Source organism: Saccopteryx bilineata, chromosome 2, assembly GCF_036850765.1.
Source record: "Saccopteryx bilineata isolate mSacBil1 chromosome 2, mSacBil1_pri_phased_curated, whole genome shotgun sequence".
Classification (NCBI taxonomy): domain Eukaryota; kingdom Metazoa; phylum Chordata; class Mammalia; order Chiroptera; family Emballonuridae; genus Saccopteryx; species Saccopteryx bilineata.
This window is the reverse complement of record NC_089491.1, coordinates 215,123,200-215,143,272: the sequence shown is the minus strand read 5'-3', so window position 1 is coordinate 215,143,272 and position 20,073 is coordinate 215,123,200. Positions and strand designations below refer to the sequence as shown.

At 36.8% G+C, this 20,073-nt stretch overlaps 1 protein-coding gene across 6 annotated transcripts in view; it reads left to right on the top strand.

Moving 5' to 3' along the window:
- Positions 1-20,073, top strand: part of APP (amyloid beta precursor protein) — a 323,882-nt gene that overhangs the window by 255,258 nt on the left and 48,551 nt on the right. For all 6 annotated transcript variants that reach the window (XM_066259113.1, XM_066259112.1, XM_066259111.1 and 3 more), the window contains 2 exons: positions 7,166-7,294; positions 8,111-8,210. In XM_066259113.1, coding sequence (XP_066115210.1) covers positions 7,166-7,294; positions 8,111-8,210 — 229 coding nt within the window. The remainder of the gene's footprint in view (positions 1-7,165; positions 7,295-8,110; positions 8,211-20,073) is intronic.

Below are 20,073 nucleotides of genomic sequence, written 5' to 3'. Positions count from 1 at the left end.
AAACATATTTTCTTCCCTAAGAAGAGAAAGGATAAATTATTTTGTTAGGATGGAATCTAGGGAGGCTTTGGTGCCATGTTCCTATTAAGAAGTCACCTGTCTGCTTCTACAGGGAGGAGGGAGGGCATGGGAGATAACTTCCGATTTGCCTGGATGCTGCTGTGTTCTGTTTCAACACAAAGCCAGCTAGTAATCTGGTTATGCCAGGAAGAGATAGAGCTAATGCCTCCATATTCTTAAACCTTCAGAAACACTGATTGGGAGTGGGAGAGGGGGGTGGAAGGGTGGGAGCAAGAATCTACTACCATTTCCTGAATTGCTGTCTCCAGACTGCTTTATTCACCTTGGCTAGAATTGTGTTTTGCTTCTTATACACATTTTAATAACTACAAAAGTCATTTCAGTGCTCTTCTGAAGAAAGGAATGCAGGGGAATTTTGCAGTGGACTTTAAAATTACCCTGATTTCTAGGTTTAAAGATAAACACAGGTGTAATATCAAGTTTCCCATGAAAGTGTCCCCCAGTGCTTGGTTCTTTTCTCATTTTATTTTGTTTGGGGGAGTGTTTTGTTGGGGATGGTATTACTTTGCTTTGTTTTCAGCATTTTATCTTGCAATAGTGAGAGTGCATGTTTAATGCTGAAGGCCAACACGGCAAAATAAACTTAGCAGAGACCATCTCAGACAGAAAAACAACTCTCTTCAGTGTGTTTTTTCAATCGGCACACAAAGATTTTTTACTTTTTATTCACATGCTCACGATTTCTTGAAACCCAAGGTGTAGAGCTGTGAAAATAATGGCCCTGAACCTATTTTTGAAAACAAGAAAGAATTGCTTTTTTGTGATAGGTGATTAACTTCCCCAATCACAGGGTTGGAAACCACTAGGGTGCAATTTAATGCTTCAGGAGAGGGCTTTCTGGATAACTCCTTGTGACATGGAAAGGTTAGGGTGCTTCCCATAAAGTGACTGATTTACTTCCTCCTCCTTGGCAGGATTATACCCACGGCTTTTAAAGGCCCTTGACAGATCATTTCTTCCCATTAAGAAACAGTTTAAGGCACAAGTGTCTTCTGATAAGATGCCAGATTACTAGATCAAGCATAAAACTGCAGAGGAGAACGATCGAGCTGAATAGTCATGTTTTAATATACCTCCCACATGAACCGTAAGATGAAAAGCTACATATTCTGACGCGATTGGCATTGAGTTGGTCTAATGTGTGTGATTAATCTGAAGTCCAGGGACAAAAAATTTATGAAATTGTATAAAGGAACTAAGTGGAAAAGGTAATACACTCGAGAAGTAGGGAACCTAATTTAAAAAAAAAAAATCTCTCACAGGGAAAGACCATGAAATTTCTTTCAAAATTACCTACATGAGTCTGACATCAAAACCCAAGCCATAAGGTGAGCTGTAACATCTTCTGAAATTAATAGAATGTTCCTGTTGACGCCAGTGTGAACATGCTGCAGAGTCCGTTAAATATTTTCTGGAAAATATTGTGCCAGGAACTGGGCCAGCAGCTAGAGATAAATTATATGCTCTTATTCCAAATTAAGAAAATGGTTAATATTCCAAAATGTAAATCTTTAGGTTAAGTCTATTTCCAGGTTAAATCTAATCCATTTTTAGTAAAACCTATTCTTAATCTTTTAAGGAATTGTTTTTAATGATTTTTTTTGTGTAAGTTTGTGAGAAAGAAGAGAGACAGGGACAGACAGACAGAAAGGAAGAGAGACAAGAAGCATCAACTTATAGTTGTAGCACTTTAGTTGTTCACTGATTGCTTTCTCATATGTGCCTTGACTGAAGGGATACAGCAGAGCAAGTGACCCCTTGCTCAAAACAGCAAGCTTTGGGCTCAAGCCCTCAACCATGGGGTTATGCCTATGATCCCCCATTCAAGTCAGATGAACCCACACTCATGCCAGCCACCCTGGAGTTTCGAACCTGGGTCCACTGAGCCACCACCTGGTCAGGTGAATATACTTTTTAAATGCATTTTGATTGTCAGTTTAATGCAAACTGAAAAGTGTTACATTATATGCAAATAAATACTTGCAATTACATATAAACACTTTCCAAAACACTAGTGACAATAAATAGGATTGGCTATAACTAGTCCCCTGGGCCAGTTTTTTTTTACCTTTTATCTGTTTCTTGCTATAAATTTTAATAACAAGATTATCCATTTAATTCCAATAAAACCAGATTTTAGTATTAATATGTTGAATATTTAAGTTGTGAAACAAGGGAAATTTAGCAGAAAACATGTTATTACTAGTTACAAAAGATTTCATGACTTGAGAAAGATTGAAAATGTAGCAGTTAAAAACATGTCTCTTAACCTCGATTACTATCAATAGCTTTACGATGAGCTACTAAATTTGTAATGCTTGTTTTTCTAATCCTATGAATAATTCTGTCTTAAATGTAAGCATTATGACAATAGCAATAGCTAAGTTACTTTTAGAGATTATATTTCTATAGCAGGGGTCGGGAACCTATGGTTCGTGAGCCAGATGTGGCTCTTTTGATGGCTGCATCTGGCTCACAGACAAATCTTTAATAAAAAAAAAGATAACGTTAAAAATAGAAAACATTCTGCCTGACCAGGTGGTAGTGCAGTGGATAGAGCGTCGGACTGGGATGCAGGGGACCCAGGTTCGAGACCCCGAGGTCGCCAGCTTGAGTGCGGGCTCATCTGGTTTGAGCAAGAGCTCACCAGCTTGAACCCAAGGTCGCTGGCTCCAGCAAGGGGTTACTCGGTCTGCTGGAGGCCCATGGTCAAGGCATATATGAGAAAGCAATCAATGAACAACTAAGGTGTTGCAACGTGCAATGAAAAACTAATGATTGATGCTTCTCATCTCTCTCCGTTCCTATCTGTCTGTCCCTGTCTATCCCTCTCTCTGACTCACTCTCTGTCTCTGTAAAATAAATAAATAAATTAATTAATTAATTAAAAAATAGAAAACATTCTCATGTATTATAATCCATTCATTTCCTACCACTCATGTTCATGGTTGCGGGTGGCTAGAGTCAATCACAGCTGTCCTCCAAATTTTTATTGGATAATGTGTAATGTACACAGGTCGTTGTATGGCTCCCATGGAATTACATTTTAAAATATGTGGCATTCATGGCTCTCTCAGCCAAAAAGGTTCCCGACCCCTGTTCTATAGAGACACCATGTAATTTTTTTCCTATCATTTCTGTGTTTCTGTTTTTAATTAAAATTTTAAGAAATTTATTTTTGTCCTAACATAATGAAGTAAAATACCCTAAACAAATACAATTTCCTATTATTCTGTGATACATAATACAGCTCTAGAGAGAACTAGTTTTAAGCTTGGGAATCTGTATTCTGGCTAAAAGTTGTAAAGGCAATTATTATTTTTTAATGAAATGTGCCCAAATCAAGTACCAAAATAGAGCTCTTTTTGTTTTTTTAATCTACAGAAAAATAGGGAAATAGGGAAATGTTATCTGTTTTTCTTAACTAAACATAGTATTTTTTCTGAGGTACAGGCATAACCACTTTTTCATTTGGTATGATTTTTCTGCCTACTCCAACATAAGAGCTAATCTGATTTTTATATTTTTCATCTCTAAGCATAATTCTTAGAAATATGTTTGCATGATTAAATCAACCAAGCAGAACCCTGTAATTCATTTATTGCAGGACATGGTAATGTCTTCCTGAATTATCTCATGTCCCAAGGCATAGGCATTAGGAAGAAATGTCTTATGTTTATATAGATGCACACACAGTGGGTATCTGAGCTCATAAACAAAGATGAGGTCATTGCTTACTCTTAGGGCTCATTGTTTTTGCAGGAGCTTTGTTCCCTGGTAGAGAGCAAAAGCCATGCTGGGGCCTGGGGAGTCTTGAAAGCCTGGTGTGCTACTGTTCCATTGTCATGCTGGAGGGATTTTAAGAGGGGACATTAAGAATAAATTTCTGAAGCATATGAGAAATGTTGGTATTAAATGAGCTAACAAATTTTAAACATGTGACCACATTCACCATTTAATTATCCATCTTAATAAAAGATAAGATAGATTTAAAACGGGAATCCGTGAATGTCACAAAAGCCTAACTTTGAACCTAATACCTTTAATCATTTTCCAGTAATCCTAAACAGAGTGACAGAGGACCTTCTTATCTTCCTATTTCTCCTCCCTACATCTCCGCATTAGCCAAAGCACAGTGGAACGTCAGAACCAAGGGCAGTCACCGAGAGGTGGAACAAGCGAAATCTGGGAGGTTTTCTGTACAACTGAGAGGACAGATATTAGCATATGTCAGAATATTATTCGAGCTTTTGAGAACTAGAAATTCAGGCGAGGACTCTTAGAACAGACTCCTTTTTAACCATTCAGTTATTTCTGTTTTCCATGCTGTAAGTTACCTTGTGGAACCTGTCTTTAGCTTGGTCCCTTTTAGCATTTCCTTGAGAGACAGGATCACTGGTGAGTAGGAGCGTGGGTTCTGGAGGCAGAGAGTTGGGCTACCATCTGTTTGCTTCCCCACTGATTAGCTCTGGAACTGAGTGTGTAAGCAGCTGTGTAGTCTTCGGTGCCTTGTTCATCTGCTCAGTGGGGTAACTAGCTATTATATCTCTCCTAGGGGTGATAAGATTAGGTAAGTTACTATGCATAAAGCACTTAAAAAAACATGGTGTCATTTCTATTGACAGTCAATGAGTTTTGAACTATTATTGTTTAGCAGGAAGAAAAGGGAGGGGCATGGAGGCCAGTAGTGAGTAGAAGAAACAAGTGTGTATTGATTACTTGCTATGAACCAAGCATTATGCTCAGTAACAACCACAAAACATTTTTATTATTTTCATATTTCATATGAAAGATATTGTCTTAATTGCACAGATTAGCAAATTGAGGCTTACATACTTTTGAGACTTACTCACTTTAAAGTTGATATTAACATTAATAATCAGCCCATGGGCATGAGTGCTGTTTGTGGTGGTCATGGAAGACAGAGGGAGACCCAGATATTAGTAAGAGAAATTGCCACTCCATTCTCTGATTTTAGAGTTAACCTAATGCAGTAATGTTTTGGCCAGTTTGGAGCCATGACAAAAATTAAAAGAAAAGAAAGTTATAATGTAAAGTTATCTTTATGTTTAACTGAAGTATTTTTTTATGTGAGCTCTTTTTAAAAACTTCTTCAAAAATAATGCCTTTTCAAGAGAAAGAAATGAAATAGAACTACTAAGAAAGAGGATTAAGGCAGTCAGCTGCATAAGTGAGGAGCAGAAGCATCATAGGCAAATACAATTAGTTGCAGCACTTTCTGTCTCGAACTTTGGACATATAATTGCAAGAGAATTAGAAGGAGTTTTTAGGCCTTGGTTTCAATAACAAGCAAGCCTCAAGAGTTATTAATATCCTGGTTGCACAGTCTTGTATATGAAACATCCCTCTCATTCAACAATAGTCAGCCTTTAACAACTGACCTTTCAAAAATTCCTTTTTTGAAATTAGTGTACATAAACCTATCAACTTTTTTTTTTATTATTGAGAGGAGGAGAGGTAGAGAGATAAAATCCCGCATGTGCCCCAACCAGCATCCACTTGGCAAGCCTCCTATGGGATGATGCTCTACCCAACTGGGGCATTGATATTTTTAGCACTTGTGGCAGAGACCATGGAGCCATACTCAGTGCCTCGGGCCCACTCACTCAAAGAAGCCATGGCTGTGGGAGGGAAAGAGAGAAGGGGGAAAGGAAGAAGAAGCAGATGGTTGTTTCTCCTGTGTGCCCTGACTGTGAATTGAACCCAGGACTTCTACTTACTAGGTCAACATTCTACCACTGAACCAACCGACCAGGGCTTCATCAACTTTTAAATATATGTATTGTCAATGTAGTTTGTCAATTGTCAGCTCTAACTACTACTTTTCTTCTTTGAAGATTGGAAAGACAGTTTTCTGATTTGTAGATACAAATAGATTTCCCAGTACAAATGGGAATTCTAATGCTGTGGGGCCCAAAGCTGTTCCAAGTTTTGATGTCTGCCTTTTTTGAGATTATGAAGAAATACATTTCTTCTAGGACAAAAGAAAAAAGAAAGGAAAATGAGTGCAGGTTTAGTTTATTACTGTATTTATTTGTTAGTTTTAAGTACAGTATAGGAATGTGACCTATGGCAGACATTTGTCAAAGGAGCAAAAAGAGAGGGGAGGCACATCCCATAACATTGCAGTCTTCACCTCCCTGCCCCACCCCCGTGTCTGGGAATAAATTTGGTACCTTCAACAGATTTTCAAGGTGCCCGTGACTCATAACTTAATAATAATTAGGTTTCACTAACTTGCCAAAATTTTATTCCTGACATGAACTTCCATAGGTGATTTTTGTTTTAATGAAGAAGAAATGTGTATCTTTGGAAATCATTTTATAAAATCAAATAGTAGAAGGCATATAATAATGGATAATAAAGACAAAGGACGTTTTGTCCTCTTTTTATGAGAATGAATGTTTTCAAGTAAGATGGGAATAAAAATAGAACCAGTTAGAAAATTATAGAAGCACTTAAGAAGAAATTTAATTGTTGCTGAGTTAGAATTGGATGGCATAGGAAGAATTTAATTAAATTTCAAAGTAAAATAACTACAGTGTCGCATTAGAAAATGTAATGTCTCTTAGAGCCTATCAGTCATTTCCTGACCTAAAACTTAGGATTGGTTATGTTGCCTATTATTTTTCCCTCACTTTGATTATTATACTGTTATACTGGGATTATTTGTGCAACATGCCTACTGAGATAAGCATTAAGATTGTGCATGTAGAAATGTCTCATATGCCCCTGTGTAGTAGGATAGGAGAAAGGAAGGACCTAACAGAAATCTAACAGATCCACAGTCAACTCTCCTTTTATTGTAGAATGCTACTATTTGAGAAGAAAATGTTAATGAAAAAGAAAAGTCATCATATACATCAAATGTTAAATGACCTTTTAGAAATGACCAATCAACTTAAGTAATTGTCATTAACAAAAGAGAATTGCAAAGAGAGGACTCACAGTGCTTTTATACCATGAGATGAATGAGTGAGAACTCTGACCCAAAGTCATCGGAAGACGCAATATTTTGCAGTTAAAAAAAGTTTGGTTTTTTTTTTCATTTTTTTCCCCACAGCCTCGTCATGTGTTCAACATGCTAAAGAAGTATGTCCGTGCTGAACAGAAAGACAGGCAGCACACCCTAAAGCATTTTGAACATGTACGCATGGTGGATCCGAAGAAGGCCGCTCAGATCCGGTCCCAGGTACATGCAAAATGTGATCATCTGCAGGTTTGACGACCACATGTTCTTGGTCTTTGAGTCAGATCTGTAATGACTCCCAGAGCAGCTATGGGTATTATGCAGCTATTCTTTAATACCTGGTGAATTCTAAAGGCTTATCTCACAACATGTGGTTTGTCAATTTCTGAATTATTAATAGGAAATATAAAAATCTTCATTGTCTACTGCCATTTAAATGTCTGATGACCAAAATGAAGAAAGCAAAATGTATGTATAAAGCAAAAGCTCTAAAATTGGTTCAACTAAATTGAGATAGGCAATCAGTAACTCACAATGCTTGAGTGTAGTGTGAGTGTATTAGTCATGTAATAAGTATGTTTTATACTCTTCCATTCCCAAAGGTTGACAACTAGAATTCTGAAATTCTACATTTCTTTAAATAGAATTTAAAATGTACCTGTATTTTGTTTCATGAAATATCCAGTCAAATTAAAATATGTCCTCATCAAAAGTTTACAAAGAAATATAATTATGGACAACAAAGGTTATTTTGGGACTTCAATATTAAGAATCAGAGTTGAATGAAATGACCTTTTTAATTGGTTTTATATTTTATGCTTGCAAGCATACAGTGTAATGGGAGGTTTAAAGCCTCTCTAAAGTTAGAAAGCAAACAATGGGAGAGATGAGAAATAAGGATGCCCTTTCAGGTTAAGTTTCAGCAGTGTTTTGTCAGTTTTATTCCCAAGTTTGTATCTGTCTGTGATGCTTAGTAAGGAGAATAACTATTCCTTACTCCAGAAATGGTTTACCTGGTGTTGTCATCCTTTGATGCAGGTCATGACACACCTTCGTGTGATTTACGAGCGCATGAACCAGTCTCTCTCCCTGCTCTACAATGTACCTGCAGTGGCTGAGGAGATTCAGGATGAAGTTGGTAAGTAAGCTATCCTTTAGATGTTGTGCATATCAACCTGTTTTGCTCCTATAGGAGAAAATCAGAGTTTGAGCTCATTTGCATCAGCATTCACCAGTGTTCTCATTGGTGGAAGGAAAAAAGAGCAGATTCTCTTTTACAGTGAGACTCTTGGGAGATGGAACTGGGACTCACCTTCACAATCAAATTAGATCTGAACTATCTATACTTACAAAAGTGGGGGAATATAACTTGACTTATGTTGTATTTGCATAATAATGAACCATTTGTTATCGGATTTTATTTGTCAACAGTTTTCTTCTCATTTTGTTAGTCTTGTAAATATCACCTTATGGTGCTTTGGTACTTTACAGTTTAATGAAGACAACCCTTCATATTTTAATGCTTTATTGTCATAACTGGTGAGTGGCATTATATCCCCATTTTATAGATGAAAGAGCTCAAATTTAAAAACTGACTTGCCTACATCACACATATCTGAAGTAGCAAGTACAGCAAAAACACAAAATGTGACATCTGACATTGAGGTTATTGTTATATTCAGTAGTTCACATCTTTCTTGGAAGCCCCCTTGCCCCCTCCCCACAGTAGCCATGATTATTGTCTGAACCACATTGTTGTTTTAACTTAATTAAATGATGTACCCACTATATTTTATTAAACTTTTATTTTGAAATAATCATATACTCATAAGAAGTTAGATAATACAAATTTCAGCATACACATTACTCACCATCCTCAATAATAATGTCTTACATAACTATAACACTTATCAAAACCAGGAAATTGACATGTTAGCTCACTATCTTTTTTTTTTTTTTTTTTTTAACCTTCTTTTCCAAGTGAAAGGAAGAGAGATAGAAATACAGACTCCTGCTTGTGCCCTGACCAGGATCCACCCAGCAACCTCCATTTGGGGCAAGTACTCTGCCTATCGGGGGCCATGCTCACAACTGAGCTATTTTTAACACCTGAAGTAGACACTCTACAGAGCCTTCCTCAGCACCTAGGACCAACGCGCTCAAATCAATCAAGCCATGGCTGTGGGAGGGAAGAAAGGCAAGGGGTGGAAAAGCAGATGGTTACTTTTCCTTTGCGCCCCGATCAGGAATTGAACCCAGTACATCCATACATCAGGCCAATGCTCTACCACTGAGCCAACCGTTCAAGGCCTGCTCACTATCTTTTATGTCCCCAGTTTTCCCGTGACACTGTTAATATTTCCTATAAATTCTACCATCTCTGTTTTTCCTGGAGAAGGGAGTAAAGTGTCACATAACATAGTTCTTCACATAGCCCTCAAATGCCCTTATTTGTTTGACTTTACTGCACACAAGTACATAGACAGCAATTATGCCTGTGAATCTTTTTCAAAATTAAAGAAACATATGTAACCCTGCGGATTTAGTACATAATCTGCCAGCATATAAACAATATGTATGTGGTATAGCTCTCTCCATAACAAATCCTGCCCTTTGTTAATTGAGTTGGAAATAATATATATATATATATTTTTTTTTTTTTTACTTTATTGAGTTTATAGGGAGAAGAAGGGGAGAGAGAGAGAGACAGGAACATCAATCTGTTTCTGTAATTGTCCTAGAAATAGATGTCGGTTATCTGAAATCAGAACAGCCAGGATGTTGTAGATGGATAGACACTTATAGGAATTCCTCCTTTCAGTTTCCCAAAATATCTCTTGGCTTGCTTTTATGTTTTGTGCCAAAGCTATTTCTTTTTAATTTTCTATTGCCTTATAAAAGTTGTTTGTATTACTATCAGTCAAGTGTTTGGCATGCATCAGATGATGATCTGATTAGTACTATCTATTAAAAAACAAAATCAAGAATACTTCAGGTTACATGCTTTGTAAAGAAACTAGATTATCTCAGCATTTGTTCAAAAGGGAGAACTCAGTGCTGAGCAAGACCTTGAGAGGATAGTCAGTAGAGTCTCTCTACACCATGGATTAAAGGCAGGATTTCCAATTAATTTTTGTCTCTATTAAGTTTCTTTAAGAACTGAATATTCTTGCCTGACTAGGCGGTGGCACAGTGGATAGAGCGTTGGACTGGGATGTGGAGGACCCAGGTTCGAGATCCCGAGGTCACCAGCTTGAATGCGGTCTCATCTGGTTTAAGCAAGGCTCACCGGCTTGAGCCCAAGGTCATTGGCTTGAGCAAGGGGTTACTCAGTCTGGTGTAGCTCCCCAGTCAAGGCACATATGAGAAAGCAATCAGTGAACAACTAAGGTGCTACAATGAAGAATTGATGTTTCTCATCTCTACCTTCCTGTCTGTCCTTATCTGTCCCTGTCTCTGATTCTCTCTGTCTCTGCCACAAAAAAGAAAGGAAGGAAGGAAGGAAGGAAGGAAGGAAGGAAGGAAGGAAGGAAGGAAGGAAGGAAGGAAGGAAGACAGGAAGGAGGGAGGGAGAGAGGGAGGGAGGGAGGGAAGGAAGGAAGGAAGGAAGGAAGGAAGGAAGGAAGGAAGGAAGGAAGGAAGGAAGGAAGACAGGAAGGAGGGAGGGAGGGAGGGAGAGAGGGAGGGAAGGAAGGAAGGAAGGAAGGAAGGAAGGAAGGAAGGAAGGAAGGAAGGAAGGAAGGAAGGAAGGAAGGAAGGACTTGAATATTCTTGTTAGATGTATTTTTAGGATAGAAATTTGTGAGGACCCTTTAAAATACTATATATTAAATAAGGATAAGAAAATCTTCCAATAAATTGTAGAAGACACAAAAATTAAAGAAATTATCACATTCTTACTGAACTGAGACTCAAATCTTCTAGATGAATCTATCTTTGTCTGTAACTCTCTTAACAGGCTTATTTTCATAAATATGGGACTTTAATTGAGGTTGTGTCTGTAATAAGCCATTGCAGAGCGCTATAAAGTTGATGGCCAATAATAATTCACTCTCTTCCAGCAATTATGGTTGCCTCTTTCTAATTAAATTATCAGAACTTTTTATTCAGCAAGATAGTACTAAAAACAGTGGCCTCTAGTGAGTCATATATCCACAGAACAGATGGTGATTCAGGTATCATGAGTGTTGTAAAATGCTGAAGAATATGACGACACGGTAAACTTCAAATCTCAGTGACAGGGAGATATTCAGATTATTAGAATCATGAAATTTTTCTCTTAAAAGAAAGCCTCAACTCTTAAATTGTATCAACAGCATGTTATTCTTAATATTTTTGTCATTATAAATATACTAGATGTCAATTCTTGAAAGATAATCTTTTTAAAAATCTTGCCTCCATTTTTATATGGCTGTTTCCAATAGAAAGAGAAGCTTGCAATAATAAACTTCCATTTGAACTTCAAACCCTGTTTGGCTGTTTCCAATAGAAAGAGAAGCTTGCAATAATGAACTTCCATTTGAACTTCAAACCCTAAAGCTAAGGAAGAGAGAGCTCCCTGCTGGGGAGAAGGGCTTTTCTACATTGAGTTTTTAGTTGTCTTCTGTAGTTGTTCTTCACTTGAGGGAACGTTTAAAAATAACTCACTTTCAAAGTACAAATATATAGGAGTAAGATCACAGCTTCTTCCAGTTTATACCTTGTGCATTTCATCTGACTTGCATTTATCTGCCTTTTTTGTATATAATCAAACTATAGATTTAGAGTCAGTTCTGTGCAAATAGGAAGCATGTGACAGTTCAGAGCTGCTGGCAAAAGGCCAAGATCTGAATGTACCTACAAATACATGCCTTTTATATAAAAGTTTGTGCCTAGAAATGTGGGCAATAGGATGTGTTTAATGCAGCAAAACATCTGGAGAGAAACACAATAGTTGAATTAGATAAAGGTAACAAGTGCTTTTGAGATGAAGTGTTTTCACTAGTCTGAGGAATTACCAGTATCTTCTATGACATAGGTATATCTGCTGCTGTTAATTTATGCTCCCACTAGGGTAGAATTCTCTATTGCCAACAAAAATGAGGAGGAGATAGCCCTACGGGAAAGAAGGAAGAGCAAAAGTAGGAATCAGCATCAAATTAGTGGAAAGAGTAGAATGACTGACAGGAGCATAGGATCCCTCATGCCAGTGGGTTCCAGCCCTGGCCTTGACCTATGGTGCTTTCCTGAAGGAAAAATCTGTCTACACAACTCGACTATTAACCTCAGTAAATCCCAAATCCATACATCCAACAGGCTATCTCTCGAGTCCCAGTTACATAGTCCTCTGTTTTTCACACATTCTCAAACTGCAGTCAGTGTGAATAAAGAACTCATTTCCTTAAAATATACTCGTTTTACAGTTTTAATTTTGAGTTCTCCCAGTTGTCCTATACTTATCCATGATGCTTTGTCCCCCATCTCATCATTGCTTATAAACCTCAAGTCCTCTAGATTCTGCCTCCCATAGAATCCCCACACTGACCATCCACTACCTGAGCTCAGAATCCTGTCCTTCTGTCATGAGTTTCACAAGGCTCCCAACTCTAGTCATCTTGACTCTGGTCATGCCATGGACCCCTTCCATCCAAATTCTTCCTCTTCAGGGCTTCTCAACTTCCCAACCAAAATGCAAATAAAACCTGTACATTGGCTCTTTCTTGCTCGAGAAGCATCTTTCAGTACTTAACTGCTATATTCATGATCTGTAAACTTCACTAATTAACACAGAGAATGAGAGAGAAGATCTGACATTTGAGTGACAGCCAAGTAGCAAATTAATGAGTATCTTTTACTGATGAGGTTGAAGTTCTTTATGAAAATTCACCCTTAAGGTCCAGGACCATAACATGTAGATGTGGCAGGCGGTCTGGGGGGAAATATGGAGTGACATTTATTTCACAACCCACTCACAGAACCCAGCCCTTTACCACTGGGCCATGTCAGCTTAAAGTGAGGCTTTCTTGTGATTCACGCAAATGCAAATACATGAGCTAATAGCACTAGTAAATTTAGTGATAGCACCTCCTATCTACAGCTGAAGAACCTAAACCTTAGAGGGCGGTCACTGACCTGCCCTGAAGAGATAGGACAGTGATGAAAGTGGAATTGGAGCCAAGGTCTGTACGAGTCCCAAATTCATGCTCCTTCTGCTCCCTGTTCTCCTCTGTCAGCTCAAATTTTCTTCTTCTTAACCTCCATGTCTAAAGCACTGTGTGTCCACCTGTAACACCATACTCTACTTGGTATTTAATTAGTTGTTTACATGCCCTCCAGCACCCGTCCTTTGAACTCTTCCAGGCCATGTCTCGGTCATCTTTGCATCCTCAGGACCCAGCAGAGGACCTGATGCATTTAGTTATTAGTAACCAGAGATGAGGCTGAAACAAGCTAAGGAGCATGTACCCAGACTGCAGTGTAGATGCTCCTTGGGCTGATCAGGTGGACTCCTCCATGACCTAAGACCCATCTGAAGCTCCTGTCTTAGCATGAGGGTAGCATCGCACAAAACAGATCTTGCCATGGCCACAGCATTCACTAAAAGCTGTAATTGATCAAACAGACAAAATGAGTGCAGTTGGCAAAGCCATCAAAATAAAGAATAAAACAAAGTTTCTAAGGGTTATAATAAATACAATTTTATAACATTGTTATATATCATATTCATGACTCTCTGCTATTTGATTATCTGCCCAAGTCCCACATTTTGACACTTGATTTTTTAAGTATGTTGCCTGGTTTGACTGTCTTGTCCACCGCAGGGAAAGCCTATTTAATCTATGAACTTAACTAGTAAGTATTGAATTATCAAAACTGCTGCATTAGTTGCTTTATAAAAACTTGCCTTTTTATATTATAATAACATTTTAGCTCAGTTTGAATTGTTATGTGTAGGTTCCCACATTCATTTATTAATGTTTTCCCCTTTTTTTTTATAAAAAAGTTATCTGCATGCAAATTATAAAGTTTTTTTTACAAAGAAAGGCTTAAGGTGTTATTTGTAGAGGGGGAGAAATCCCTTGAGTCAATTAAAGTAATGGTTTAGTACTTTATATTTTTATTCAGCAAATGATAGGATCATTATTTTAAAGTAAATATACTGTACCTCCTTTTCAATGTCCATGTTCTGTTTGAATTTTCTTTGGACCCTTCAAAACGGCAGAATCCCTTGGCTTCTACCCCTTGGCCTTGTCAAATTGACATTGCAAAATGATTGGATGTTTTGGCCTATTGTAACCTTTAAATCTATGCTAAAAGGGTTCTGTTTTTCTTTTTCTAGTGGCACTGAAGTGATTTATCAAAGTGCTTCACTTTGAAGCTACCTTAAAGCTAAAAATACTGTGACTTTCAATTCAGAGACGGCTGTTTCACAGAATGCTGTAATGACCAGTGTATGAGAAAGGTAGTAGGAAGGAAAGGGGAAAGGAAGGCATAACTGTTTCCTACCTTGTCTTTTTTCTTTTAGCATTCAAAATTAATAACAACACGAATTATTACAGGAAGGCTCTCTGGCAGAGCAAATCCATGGTGAATGGGGTAGAATGGACATGTGTGGCAGGAGATCAAGAAACTTGTGCTAATGAAAGAATGCTTATCATTTCTTATTACAGTTTGACTGCGGCCACTTGATAAATTTTCTGCTCTTTGAGAGAAAACAAAGCATGCGGATTTCAAAGACAGTGCTTCCATTCTCTGTTCCAAAGAAACCTATTGATTTTTGGATGTCATGAATTCAAAGTAGTCTGAGTTTAAAGTAGAACATTTATAGCACTAGCCAGACCAAGAAAATAGAACATTCATTACTATTGAGAATTTTATGTATCCTTATGTATAATTGTTAGTCAGGAAAGGGTGCCCACAACAAAAGAAATCATAAAAGTAAAGAGAGGCAACTTATTATACCTCTGTTCTTTGGTTTTCATAAGAAATTGCTTTCAAATATATGTAGATTTTATATTTTACATCTGATTTAAGTATTTAGAAACAAGAACATTTATTTATATCATGAATTACCAAAGACATGTTTCTTCTTTGTTTTTACAGTAGTCTCAATGCTCCTTTTCATATTTTTCCAGTCTTGTTACCTGAATTACAGTATGACCAACATTTGTTTGCCTACTGCTAAATTGCATATCTTTGTACCCCTCTTAGTGAGACAGTTAACTCTTGCAAAACAGAACCACTTATTTTATTTTGTTTTTTATCTTCTTAAATTAAGGTATAATTGACATATAACACTATATTTGTTTCACACATACAACATAATGGTCCAATATTTGTGTCTACTGTGAAATGATCACCACAGTAAGTCTTATTAGCAGCTATCACTACACACATTTACAAGTTTATTTTTTTCTCATCGTGAGGACTGTGAAGATCTACTCTCTTAGCAACTTTCAAATATTTAATACAGTAGATATTAACTGCAGTCACCATGCTATACATTACATCCCATGACTTGTTTATTTTAAGCTGGAAGTCTGTATGTTTTGGTTCTCTTCACCCATTTCACCTACTTGCTCCATTTGGCAACCACCAGTCTGTTCTCTGTGAGCTTGGTTTTTGTTTGTTAGTTTTGTTTTTTAGATTTGACCTATAAGTGAAATCATATGGTATTTGTCTGTCTCTGATTTATTTTACTCAGCATAATGCCCTCAAGGTCCATCCATGTTGTCAGAGATGGCAAGATTTTATTTTTTATGGTTGAATAGTAGTCCATTGTGTATGTATGTGTGTGTGTGTATTTATAAATATGCATAACATCTTTATTATTCGTTCATTCATCAATGGACACTTAAGTCGTTTTTATATCATGGCTAATGTTAATAATGCTGCAATGAACATTGGGGTCCATGTATCTTTTAGAAGTAGTGTTTTTGTTTTCTTCAGATAAATACCCAGAAGTGGAATTGTTAGAACATATGGTAGTTCTATTTTTAATTTTTTGAGCAACTCCCATCTGCTCAAATTTGCATTCCCACCAACAGTACACAAGGGCTTCCTTTTTTCCACATGCTCACCAGTACTTGTTCCTTATGGTTTTGATTTGAATTTTCCTGATGATTAGTGAGTTGAGCATCTTTTCATGTAGTTGTTGCTCATCTCTAGGTCTTCTTTGAAAAAATGCCACCCTAACCAGTTTGCTCAGTGTTAGAGCATCGGCCCAGTGTGTGGATGTCCTGGGTTCAATTCCCGGTCAGGACACACAGGAGAAGTGCTCATCTTCTCTACCCCAAACCCTTTCCCTTTTTCCTCTCTCTCTCTCTCTCTCTCTCTCTCTCTCTCTCTCTCTCACACACACACACACACACACACACACACACGCACACACAAAACCATGGCTCAATTGGTTTGAGTGAGTTGGCCATGGGAACTAAGGCTGGCTCCTTAGCCTCCACCAGAGGTGCTAAAAAAAAAAAAAATATGGCTCAGTTGCTGAGCAATGAAGCAACGGCCCCAGGTGGGCAGAGCATCGCCCCCTAGTGGGCTTTGGTGGGTGGTTCCCGGTTAGGCGCATGTAGGAGTCTGTGTATCTGCCTCCCCTCCTCTTACTAAAATTAAAAAAAAAATCTAATGAGATTTTCTGCCCATTTTTAATCAGTTTGTTTGGTTTTTGCTGTTGTGTTATATGTCTCATTCCTTATATATTGTGGCTATTAACCCCCTTTCAAATATATGATTTGCAAATACGTATTTTCTTCCATTCAGTAGGTTGCCTTTTTATTTCATTGATGATTTTCCTTGCTGTACAGAAGCTATTTAATTTGATGGAGTTTCACTCATTTATTTTTGCTTTTGTTGCCAATACTTTTGATGTCAGATCCAAAAAAATCATCAAGATTAATGTCAAGGAGCTTACAACCTATTTTTTCTTCTAGTTTTATGGTGCTAGGTCTTACATTAAAGTCTTTGATCCATTTTGAGTTAATTTTTGTGTATTATGTAGATAATGGTCCCGTTTCATCCTTTTGCATGTAGCTGTCCTGCTTTCCCAACTCCATTTATTGAAGAGACTGTCCTTTTATCATTGTATATTCTTACCTCCATTGTCATAAATTAATTGATCATACAAATGTGGGTTTATTTCTGGACTCTCTATTTTGTTCCATTGATCTATATGACTTTTTATGCCAGTACCAGGCTGTTTTGATTACTAATGCTTTTAGTATAATTAAAAATCAGGGAACATGATGCCTCAAGCTTTGTTCTTCTTCCTCAATAGTGTTTTGGCCATTCAGGGTTTTTATGGTACCATAGAAACCCTCATTTATAAATGATAGAATAAAAATACATTTTCGAGTGAACCTACAAATAAGTGTTTTAATCTTCATAATTGAAAAGTATATTATGAGAGTAGCACCCAAGTTTTCTGATGCTTTGACTGCCATGTTGATATGTCTCCAACAGGGAGTTTGTACTTCAGACCCAACTGGTATGTAATAAACCTTAAGTTATAGCCCGTAAGCATTTAACTCACCCACAGTGGCTAGTATAGTGTTTTGTACACATTTAGTGCTCTCTATACATTTTTGGATATGATATTTAAGCTGTCATTTTCTTTCTCAGGAGTTTAAATATTGAATCTACAGATTCAATGTATGTGTCATCCAGATAATTTGTGGAGCTCATTGATACAGTCCTTTAAATTTTTGATGTGTCACCTGATATATGTAAATTATTGACATATAAATTATGTGTGAAAACAACATCAATTTTTTTGAATAATTTTTATAGCTTTCTCTTCTGGCAAATAGATATTTTCTGTATTTCTAATTTTAAAAGAAAATTCAATCCTTTAACAATATTAAAAAGAATACATTTTCTAAGAAGAATGAATATTAATGATTTCATTTAAAACAAATGAACATAATCTCTACTGTTCTGGCAGACAAATTATAAACATTAATATCTATAAATCCATGTGGTATATTGATCTTGCTTCTTGTGATTCAAATTGTCACTGACAGTCACTAGATGACCTAAATAACAACTTTGTTGCTCACTTCATGCCATTACAGTGACTCACTATGGTTATCTTTTTTATCTAAATAAGTAAGTGTGGTCTATTAAAATCTTTTGCCTACTTTTTAATTGGTTTATTTGCCTTTTTTTATTATTGAGTTATAAGAGTTCTTTATATATTTGGATAAATACTATATATCCAAAGATACATATATATCAAACATGTGATTTGAAAATATTTTCTTCCTTTCTATAAGTTGTTTTTTCACTTTTCTGATATCATTTGAACACACAAAATTTTAAAATATGATCAAGTTCACTGTATCAATTATTTGTTACTTGTATTTTAGTATTATATTTAAGAACCATTACCCAATCCATGGTCAAAAGATATTACCTGTGTTTCTTTCTAAGAGCTCTTGCAGTTTGATCTTTAATTCACTTTGAGTTAATTTTTATATGTGGTATGAGATAAGGGTCCAACTTCACTCTTATTCTTTTGTATTTGGATATCAAAAGTCCCACCACCATTTATTGAAAAAGACTATTCTTTCTTCCTAAGTGGTCATGGACCCTTGTCAAAATATATGGGTTTATCTCTTGACTCTCAGTTCTGTTTTTTTAATCTATATGTCAGTCCTTATTATAGTACCACATTGTTTTGATTACTGTGGCTTTGTAATGAGTTTCAAAATCAAGAATGTGAGTCTTCTCCCTTCATTCTTAGTCAAGACTGTTTTGACTATTTAGGGTCCCTTGCTTTTCCATATGAATGTTAGAGTCTTTTTTTCTTCATTTCTGGAAAAATAAAAAAAAGGCAGTTGGAATTTTAATAGGGATTAAATTGAATCTGTAGATCAATTTTGGGACTGTTGCTATTGTAATTTTTAAATGAAATTTTTGTAATACTTTAACTATTTGAACAGATATCCACTATAAGATGATTCCACTTGACCCCATTTAGGATGGTTAATATTTAGAAGTGGCAGGAAAATTGATTTACCACACTGTCACTTATTATTCTAAATTTTTATGAGATTCAAGCAAAGGTCTTTGTTAGCTTTCCTTGAATTATGACTGTGACACATCAGGAGTTTCATGCCGTTCTCTTATTTTTTTGTGTGTAGGCCTCTCCACCGAGTGGGTGAAGTCTGAGGCAGAGCCTCCCACACCCAGCTCTTCTGATTTCTGTGGGGATTCAGTGCGGTTCTAGGGGTTTTTATTATTATTGTTATTAACACACCAGCTTTTATGTATGGCCCTGTAATTTGAATCAAAACCCAAAAAGGAATCCTAACTAAAATGATTGGGGAGTGAAGTCAGACCACAGTGGTAGCTACTAGACTACTTCCTGGCATGCACCCTACAGCAGATGTGTCCTGATTTTATTTTTGTGGAGTCTTGGGAACAACCAAAGATTTTAGACTGTAACAAGGGCTGCTTATTTTGTTTTCCACAAGCAGCTGCCTGCACAGTTCATATTTTAAAAAAGGAGAATAAAAATCATAGTGATGTTTGCCACCCTGAGTATAGAGATACATTCAATTTGAGATTAATTTTGAAATATATATCCACAAAGACTAATGGAAATGAGAGGGATATGTTCCCTGTGAAACACTTTGGAGGAATGTTAATTTGCATCTTGCTGCTCAGCTCAAATAAATATTGCAGTGTATTCCCCAAGTAAGAGCCATTACTCTCTGCTAACTGTTCTCCTGTCATATATACCATGAGCTCCTTTGGGAAGTAAGTCATAGACAGTGAGGTATAATATCTCATCAAAAAGAGGTGATCCAAACTACTAACCTGTTCCAAACTATGAGGCATGTGTCCCAAGGAATGTTGAGTCAGTAAGAATCAAAACACTATTCAGAAAGAGTACTTGGAGCAAGAAACAGATGGCCAGAGGACGAAGACCAGGTTGTTCCTTTATTTCAACTACTGGTGACAGATCCATTGACCTAAGACAGTAGATTTAAAATAGTTTATTTAGCATGTTT